We start from the raw sequence: 10,000 nt of genomic DNA, 5'->3' as shown, positions 1-10,000 counted from the left end.
GTGATGAAGAAATAATTACAATCAAAACATGACCACAAGTTCTGTGCTTCTTTTAAGTTTAACGGGGCTGTTTTTTCTAGCCCCCATTTCCCCCCTCCCAGTTTGAATCGCCTCTCCCTTGTCTCAGACTTCAGGGGCACCCAACGAATCTGTTCCTCACATTATCTGTTCCCCAGAGGAATCTTGCTGGCTGGCAAAAATACAGGTGTTTCGATGAGCTGGCTGGGAAATTTTGTTATTGATAGAGGTTTTGCCTGGAAATTACTGACTTTTTCTAGCATTTGAACCCGGCTCTAGAAACTCTGAAGACTGAGGACGACTAAAAAAAAAAAAAAAAAGAAAACCTTCCCTCTCCCAGAGAATAGTCACAAACATACGACGCCTGGTCATAGTGATTGCGCTTGCGGAAAAAACCTGTTTTGTCCCGGTTTTGTCGCTTTTGTTCGGTCGTTTTGGATCGAGGGATATGAAAGCGCGCGGAATTCCTGGCTGGGAAATAAATTTGATCCGCTGGCTGGGAAACCAACCAATTTTATCTAGCTGGCTGGGAAATTTCTTGTGTGTCTTGCTGGGAAAAAGGAACAGATAATGTTTTTCCAGCAACACTGAAAAACACCTGAAAATGCCTTAATGACATTTATTTTCATTAACTGGGGTATAATAATACATTTTACAACAAATTGGTCGTTGGGTGCCCCTGAGACTTCGTAGCCATCAATCACAATCCTTATCATCACCAAAGTCGCCATTGATTTACTAGGCTTAGCACTGTAATAAAATCAATTGGATTTTCATATTTTACATTTAAGCAATAGAAGACTTTTTCCGTGTCTATATAGCCTCATTTAAACACAAGGGGGAGTTGGGACTGTCGAGAATTCTCTCAACTCCCCTAGTGTTTAGATGAGGCTATGTAAACACGGGAAAAAGTCCTCTATTTCTTTTATAAAATCTTTCTCAAAAATAATTCGACAAATGAAGGAAACTGCTCTTTTTTTACTTCTTGATTGAAACAGATTTTCTTGATACACGCTCATATTTCCTTCCAGCCAACAAAAACGGATTCTAACAACACAACCAATCAAAATTTGTGTGATGTCACAGCTGGGATCTAAACACAACTATTGACAAATGAGAGTGCGCGTACTATCCTAATTATTTTATAATATTTCCTTTTCACCGTCTTTCACAGAAGGAATAACAGTGTGATGAAACTTAACTCGGTTATTGGTGGTTTGCAACCAACCTCTAGAGACACAGATAACGATGCTGCAATGTACAATTGCTGGTGGATGAACAAAAGGAGCTTATGAGAGATCTTTCGTTTTCGTCCACCAACATAGCAGCGATAACGTGACGTGAAAAGCCTTCTATTCAACATACTATTTTCAAATGACAACGAGAGCAAGGCAATACTCCATTTTGAGTTTTCGATTGGGGCAGCTGTTAACGAACTAATTATGTGTTTTTTTTTTTTTTTTTTTTTGGGGGGGGGGGGGGGGGGGGGGTTTTGTAGTAGCTTTCGTGACGTATAAGGTCATTGGCTGGCTACCTTAACCAAAACCAAAAGACTAAACAATTGAAGCAATGAATTCGACTTAAAAACAATAAAAGCTGCTTACAGTACCAAACAATGGAAGGTCGCGAGAGCTCTACACTGCTGTTTTTTTCTCTTGAAAAAGAAACAAACTAAGAAAAGCCATGACTTAACTTACTGAAAACTTGCATTGTTTACAATGCACAGATTATCTCGTGAACTGGTGTGTGAGAAGTAAACATAGACATGAACGTGCAAATCAGGCAGAGGTTATTAACAGCACCAATGTATGAGAAACGAAACGGGAAAAGTTTGGAAAAAACTTGTTTGGAAAAAAGTTTGGAAAAAGTTTTGGAAAAAACTTCCCTTTGGAAAAATCCTGGCTACACTCCTACAATCACTCCTACATTTATTGTGTTATTTGAATTATCTCTCGTATCTTACCCGGAGAAAATAACGTTCATTCACAGATGCTCGAGTCATTGTTAAAAGGCTTGGTACGACGTTTAAATACTGCTGAGTGAAAGCGCGTTTGGTGCCATTACAAGTCATGTACGATGAAGAGTCGAATTTCAAGGAGCAACTCCAACGCTCCCATAATAAGAACCTCATGGACGTTTCTCTTGCATCGCCAAAATTCAAGGTAGGCAAACGCCCATCAGCAGTCTCGCCAACTAAGCTTGCCTTTCCGTCACAACCTAAAACAAAGCAATAATGACAATAACTGTGATGATGATTATGATGATGATAACGATGATAATACGGCGAGCGAGTATCAACACTAATCTGGACGGTTAGTTGTGTTCCTTTCGGCCGAATAGGACTGCGCACGTATATATAGCGCTTTCCATACTCGATTTTTCCAGGCTAGCGATATTTCCTTTTCTGAATACGTAGTACATCGGTCAGCGGCTATGGACCTATCACCATGCGTAAAGCGTGATTGTGATCGTCCACATGCTTTAGGATTGCCATATTCTTTGTTGGATTTGTCACATGCTTTAGGATTTTAATAGGATTTCGAGAAGAATATAAAGGTAAGTTTATACAATTATACAATGTCAGCCGTACGATAATCGTTAATAGGGAATTTAAGATCTACGGCGGCGACGGTCGACGAATACGTCACCTCAAAATATAACTTGGCTCTATCATAAGTCTTTCGCGATTTTTCAGTCTCGTTCACGTCCTACAATGTGGGCGAAGTATCCTAAAAATAAATTGGTACGAGCGGTTTTAAAGTTAAAATAGAGAATGAAAGATTCCCTGTTGCATGCTTACGTTGTCGGAAAACCTCAAATTTGGTGATTTCACGTAGTCGTTTAATATGCAGGGGCACCCAACGAATCTGTTCCTCACATTATCTGTTCCCCAGAGGAATCTTGCTGGCTGGCAAAAATACAGGTGTTTCGATTAACTTGCTGGGTAATTTTGTTATTGATAGAGGTTTTGCCTGGGAATTACTGACTTTTTCTAGCATTTCAACCCGAGCTGGCTGTAGAAACTCTCTGAAGACTGAGGACGACTAAAAAAAAAAAAAAAACCCTTCCCTCTCCCAGAGAGTAGTCACAAACAAGGGAAAAAAACCTGTTTTGTCCCGGTTTTGTCGCTTTTGTTCGGTCGTTTTGGATCGAGAGATTTGAAAGCGCGCGGAATTCCTGGCTGGGAAATAGATTTGATCAGCTGGCTGGGAAACCAACCAATTTTATCTACCTGGCTGGGAAATTTCTTGTGTGTCTTGCTGGGAAAAAGGAACAGATAATGTTTTCCCAGCAACACTGAAAAACATCTGGAAATGCCTTAATAACATTTATTTTCATTAACTGGGGTATAATAATACATTTTACAACAAATTGGTCGTTGGGTGCCCCTGAATATGCAGAGGACTGCAAACGTGCTTGCTAAAATCCGTGCTACACGTGCAGCACGATTATTTATGCTCTTTTAATTAATGATATTACTTAAATTCCCTAATGGAAGTATTTATCACAGTGACCGTCGTTTTAGCGACGCATCTAGAGGAAGACTATGTGCTCAGTTTTATGAGTCTTTCAGCTCTGTTATGTGCTAACTCGTGTGATGCTTCACAATGGACGGCCCACACAGTTGATCAGCTATTGACAGAAGTAGATGCTATGTACCTTAAGGCTTTTCTAGGGCAAACTATTCCAGATACAGATACAATCTCGCTGCCATATTTACCCGATCGAGTAAGCTGGTCAGCCATCATCGGACGTATACCCTATCCCAACATACCTGATCGGCCTGTTACGTTATAATTACTGGGTTGCCATATGGCAATCCAGTCAGAATATGGATGGAATTTCATGAATCACGAATCATAGTTAAAAATCTTTTAAGAATCACTAATCTTTGTTTTAAAAACTCGGGAATCATGACTAACAACGACACTGAGGAAAGCTCAACAAAATACATGCACAATCTCGTTCCCAGGGTCTCAGATCTCTGTCTCCATTGTCGTACATGCATGAATTAATTGCTTCCGATCCAGGGAATGTGCAAAATCGCTTTTAAAAATCATGAATCATTGAAGTAAAAACCAAGAAATGAAGAATACATTAAGACTCGAATGATCTCGCCTTTATCCTCGATTGTAATTGTCTTGGTATGAAGACGTTACAGTTGCCTCAGAATAGATAAAAACATAATTTGGTCATCTTTTTAATAGTAATAAACTCGTCCTTTCTTCATTATTAGCTATTATTCACGTAATTTTTGCGTCATGTTATGTTCGCGACACTTATTGTTCGCGTCACTTTAATTTCGCGATTTAAAAAAAAATCGCGAAATTCGCAAAATTAAAGTGTCGCGAAAATTTCATGGTACACTGAAAACGAAGAACGATTAACATTCTTTTCCGTAGATGATTCAGTTGATTCAAAACGATCACATGCACCTTTATGGTTGCCTAGCTCGTGATCAATTTCTTCCTTTTTACAGAACATCATGACCTTCCCCTTGATTCATAGAAGTCAGAGACTGCAAGAATGTTGCTGTTTTTATGATCGATTGTCATTAATCTTTCGACGAGAATTCGATCAGAGTTATATATAAATTCTATGTTATTTTTTTCTTCATCTGTCTTTTGACTTGTCTTTTACTGTTAACTCCCGGCTTTTACATTACTTTTTGGTGCAAACGTCAAACCAAAATTTTTTTGACCTGGCATCAGATCAGACTGGAAAGAAATTATGAAGCGGAAACAACATGTTCAGTCCTTCTTTAGAATGTGCAATAAACGTTTGCTTTTTTTCGCGGTTAGTGCGTTTTGGTGCTGCTTGAAAAATACCCTCCTCATATTTTACGCTTGTTACGAGTTGCCCAGAGCCGACTGTTTCCTATATAGTTTGGGTAATATTCCTACCACTACCACTACCACTTCTACTTCTACTTCAGTGGGCTGCTACCGAAGCGAGAACTTGTTTTAACAAGAATTATAAATCGTTTAAAGGATAAGGGGTAGAAAAAGTTATTTTACTTGATAATTGTATTCGTTCTGTCTGTGTTGAAGTTGGTATCATTGAAGGCTGGCATGCAGTACGCCGTTTATCCCTACCCCACCTTTCTCTTTGCTCTGTTTTTAATTATTTATAGTTACGGGTGTATGAATCTGAGAAAAGCCGAAACATTGGATCAGAGCGGGATTCACCTTCTCCAAGTCTCCGCGCATCAAACACAGTTGCAGAGAAACCCTTGCTACTTTTTTCGTGCGAATTAACTGTTCATATGTGTGATATCTTACATACACAAATTGTGTGACTGTGATGTCAAAGTCTTCAAAAACAATGAAGTAGTGTTTTGCGACATTGAGTGCAAATCCTAGCTTTGTCACCACGCTCAACATTTGTTTCTGGCAATGGTCCTTTTTTCACATGGCGACCATTTTGAGTCCCAAGGGACTGAAAACTATCTTTTGGCGCCCCCTGAACTCGCTTCCAAACACATCAACTAGAGGCTTGGGGTACAAACTCTATTTTCTTTGAACAGCATGGCCGCGGGGTGACAAATATCCATTCTCATCGATTTGTGTTGAATTTAGTTCAAGATAGCTGCTACCCAATGTTTCATTTCAGTTTTGTTGCTGACACATCGCAAGCCGCCAGGAAGGGTCAGTTGTCTTTTGTTTTCCAAAGGAAACCTCGTATCATAAGGCGATTAAAAATATTGGTAATGAAGAAGTTGTTTTCGGGGAACTGACATTCCGTAATTTGTGATCTGCATAATTTCGTAACGAAGCTAAGAAATTATAGGACATTTTGAACAATTCAATTTTCATTACGTTTTCACCTAAAAAGTTTGAATTCAGAACTGAGCAATACTCCGGCTCGGGCAATCAAACTTTAGAAGTTTTCAGAAAATACAGATACAAGTTGATTTTTTAATCAAGCGTGAAAGTGGGTGAATGTAACTGAATGCATTGAGAGAAATGGATGTAACAACTTCCGGGCATAAATTAATTTTAAACTTAATCAACTCGGTTTATAATTTATTTAATGAAAAAATAATTACTGATCATACTACGATTAAAAAATGTCGACACCCAGAGTTTCTTAAACACATTGATCGTCCACGTTTTGAGTTTATAAGAGAAAGTAAGGTAAGTGTTTTTGTCTTTGTTGCCAAAACAATGTATTGGCCAGCCAGAGCGTTTAAGTCTCTCTTACGCAAATAAGGAAATAGAGAATTCCTGCACGAAAGGTCGTCAAGTTGTTTAACGCGATAGTTACACTTTCGGGGTGGAGAACTTGACCTCAGTTTCCTTAAACGTTGTCGGTGATGCCGGTTTCAGTAAATTGACCACATTATTATTCAACATTATTTCCAAGATTGCTGGTGTTTTTATCCAATTATCCTCTTCTAGAGGAAACTATGGGTTTGAAAAAACTCTGATCCCTTCTAACAAACTAGACTTACGGAATGCTCAACACAAAAAAAAAATTGCAAAAGGAATTACCCTTTGCAATCGTTAACTGTTCGACTTGTGGAGTATACCGTGGTGAAAATCTTTTAAGGAGCTTTGAAGATCCTTAAAAAAACTTCTGGATTTTAGCTTGAGTCCACGAAAACCTTGGCAACTGAAGATAGATCATAGCCAAGATTCTTGAAGATCTTCAAATATTCTTATCAACATCTTAAAGATTGTGACTGTCTAAACAATTTCAGTCATTAGACTACCTTTAAACCTGTAATTAACCCAGTCCCCGCTTTTACTTTACATACCACAATGAGGTAATTTTTGATATTCCATTCAGAGTATTTCGTTCACAAATGACAACAAAGTGACAAACTAATGGTAAAAGAATTCTTTGCTGGGTTTCATTTCTGTTTTAGTACCCTTCCGAGAGCTTCATGATGCCAATTCAAATAGTTATAACCGTTTATATAATATCACCTTAAGAGCCTTTTAAAGATCCTTAGAAGAAATAAATTATTGCGATCAATTTCTGTTTCTTCAAGGATCCTTTGACGACCTTTACAAGAGGATCCTTTGAAGATTCTCATCGATCTACCACGGATCCTTGAAGATCTTCAAAGATCCTCAGAGGTTTTTCACCAGGGTAAATTTAATAAAGGTTCTCCTTGGCTGAGTCTGTTAACTCTGGCTGAAGCAGCCAATTCGAAATCGTGTTTAACGCCTTGGTGGAAAAGTTTTAAGTCAACGTTTTTCTTTTGAATGTCTGCTGTTTCAACCCCAGAAGAAAAGGCAAGAAGTTACATTGTAAAATTGTGATTTGTTATTTTGTCCGCCAAGGCCGACCCTGTAGCCGAAATTTGTGGGGCTCAAATTTCTGGGACTGAAACCTGAAATGATTGCATGGGAGGAAACGTGACCAAATAACTTACCTTGTTGAAGGTGATCTCGAGTTTGTCTGTTCCTCGTGCACACCCATCGGTTGTTAAAAAATGAGAAAGTTGCTCTTGGTATGGAACACTGACAAGAACAGCTACGGTTCTGCCCCACCGCATTGAATGAACTACAACTAAACCGAGTATCACTACACATCCAAGGTGGCAGGTTAAAAGTGTCCACGCCACTACTTGGTCTGGAAATCTGCATAAATTGAGCTCTTATAACGAAAACATGAAGCTGGAAAACCAAAAGTATCGATGCTTCAAGCTTCATTTCAGATGCGACTGTACGAAACGTTTCTCACCAATCAACCGAATGATTATGGCACGCCTTGATCCGATTGCTACTGAAATGTAGGACTTGCATATCTTCTCTGTCAGCGTGAGGACTTTTTTCGGATTTGCAAAATATAATCCTCTTGCCGTTTTAATCGATAATCTATTATTCAGCATACACGTCCAAAGTTTCTTTCCAGCAATCAAATATCCCAGTCGTTTTGCGCTTTATTCAGTCTAAATGCTGAATACATACGCCGCAGCAGTGCTGTTATTGGCTGAGTATATCTTGATGACATCTGTCTAGCCTTGGTATGAAAACTATGTTTTTTAACTAAGCCGTTCAAAAATGACTTCTAACAGGGAAATGCGTGGTGTAAAATTTTATTAACGGAAAGATGTGTGAAATAAACTACCAACTGACTAAGAAAACTCTGAAACTGGCAAAGAAATTGTCGAAAGTGATAACTTGTATCACTCAAAATTATCACATGCTATTTGTGGCAGCAAACTACCTAAGTTATAAGGAAAATAAGGTTTGCCTTTGACTTTTTAGAACTTATGACATCCCCATTTTTAAACTTAAAGACCTGTTTGAGTGAATCATTAGGATAATTGCAGAATATATCTGTTTAACTTATTAAATTCATAATCTTTGATTAGTGCTTATATTTAGTTATATCGCACGCTTGTCAAATGGATTGCACTTGAAATATTTCAAGTGCAATCCATGAAGAGGAAAGGCGCTGAAACAAATATCTGGAATCTTTAAAGCGACGAGTAATGATCTTCGACCAGAATTTCATTTTTTGGATATCAAGTGAGCTTTCTTTCTTATATTTTACTAGCTTAGTATTATGTAAAACACTGAAATCAAATGGCAATTTTTTGATGGATTTAACAAACTTTGAAGGAATCGAACGCCTTGAATTCATCACAGTGGTTACTCAAGTCGCATCTTACCGGTATTTTGTACTCAACTCTGCAAAGGAAAAAAAATGGAAATGTGACAATGAAGTATTATTTGAATGAAAGCTTGTTGTCTCTTTTGTGCTTCATTATTTACGGTCAAGGTTCTTTCGAAAAGGGTTCGATGTGTGAACTGTCAGAAATTTATTTAATTGCATATGCGTTGTGACACGGATTGTGTCTGTTTGCACTCACGCAATTGAAATAGCAAGGGTTTTTTTGCTTCCAAAAGCAAATATGTTGTTTGGTTCAATATATTTTTCGCTCGACAAGGATTTCGTGATATTTTCTGCCTTTGTGAATTTTAATATCATGTTGTGTAATGAATTCCTGGCTTGAAATGTGATACGAAAGGATTTTTTGTAAGCAGGAAGGGAACAGGAAGGGTTCACGAAAATAAACAGGTCTGTTGGAAGCGTGCTTGAGTTTCAACAAAATGAGCCCCAAAATCAGCAAAAAATTGTGACGCCGATGAATAAGAAATTAGCTGCTATTTCCAAAATGATGAATTACCTGGTGATAAATAACCTCGTCTTGGAGAGTAAATTTTTGACTTTGCAGAAACAATGGTCAACCTCAAGAGTTGGGCGATTGTGATCTTTGTTTTAAATTAGCTCATTTATTGTCAAACTTTATAACACTTGACAGAAAAAGAAACTTACAAAAACCCGGTATCTTGCCATGATTTGACACAGATGCTTCACTGTTTGGCGAGTAAACATGCCGCGGTAACTGAATTCCGGCGATGTCACTTTCGATTTTGCGATTTATTTGTGCAGCCAAATGTAGAATAACAAAATTGAACTTATCACAAATTATCCCAAAATGTTTGTCTCTGATCGTAACTTTTTATATTCTATATTCACGGTTCAAAATTAATGTTCTTTTCATGTCGGAAAATATTTTATTCTCGATCGACCGTCCTGGAAACTTCCTTCTTCTCTTTCTGAAAACTGTGTATCAATATTTATTTACTTTTGCATCAATATTTGTTTTGCATAAAGGAAGCAAACAAAATCTGTACCTTGCTGAGTTCGCATTTGTTAGCGTTAATAGAGATACTAACCCCGCCGGACAGAGTTTAACTTCAGTAAAGTTTAGTATTACGAAGCTGTCAGATGCTTAGAGGGCACGCTTAAACTTGTGATGAAAAGAAGTTGTGAGGGAACTTGAAAATGATCAACATGTCAGCCCAGAAACCAATGTTTCTCGCTTCCCTTTTATTTTCTTCAATCTTTCTGGGTTCAGTACTTTGCTAGTAACCACATGTTTTCTCAGAGGGGCTATTTACATATTTACATAACACTTCTACCATGGCATGCGCACTACAATGATAGACAATACCAA

General features: G+C 38.0%; 1 protein-coding gene and 1 long non-coding RNA gene across 3 annotated transcripts in view; one reads left to right on the top strand and one right to left on the bottom strand.

Moving 5' to 3' along the window:
* Positions 1-4,805, top strand: part of LOC138011666 (uncharacterized) — a 21,870-nt gene extending 17,065 nt beyond the window's left edge. Inside the window, exons 3-4 of the long non-coding RNA XR_011124767.1 lie at positions 2,008-2,180; positions 4,499-4,805. This is a non-coding gene — a long non-coding RNA (uncharacterized lncRNA). The remainder of the gene's footprint in view (positions 1-2,007; positions 2,181-4,498) is intronic.
* LOC138011656 (uncharacterized) overlaps positions 1-7,915 on the bottom strand; it is a 14,675-nt gene extending 6,760 nt beyond the window's left edge. The window contains exons 1-2 of one of the 2 annotated variants that reach the window (XM_068858772.1): positions 7,714-7,915; positions 1,982-2,235 (exon numbers count right to left, since the gene is read on the bottom strand). In XM_068858772.1, coding sequence (XP_068714873.1) covers positions 1,982-2,235; positions 7,714-7,861 — 402 coding nt within the window. In that variant the 5' untranslated portion in view covers positions 7,862-7,915. Of the gene's footprint in view, positions 1-1,981; positions 2,236-7,402 lie in introns of both variants that reach the window. The other variant, XM_068858771.1, reaches the window with a different exon arrangement.
* Between the last annotated feature and the right edge of the window lie 2,085 nt (positions 7,916-10,000).

Source organism: Montipora foliosa, chromosome 7, assembly GCF_036669935.1.
Source record: "Montipora foliosa isolate CH-2021 chromosome 7, ASM3666993v2, whole genome shotgun sequence".
NCBI classification, from domain to species: domain Eukaryota; kingdom Metazoa; phylum Cnidaria; class Anthozoa; order Scleractinia; family Acroporidae; genus Montipora; species Montipora foliosa.
The sequence above is the reverse complement of the archived record's forward strand: the minus strand, read 5'-3'. Positions and strand labels throughout refer to the sequence as shown.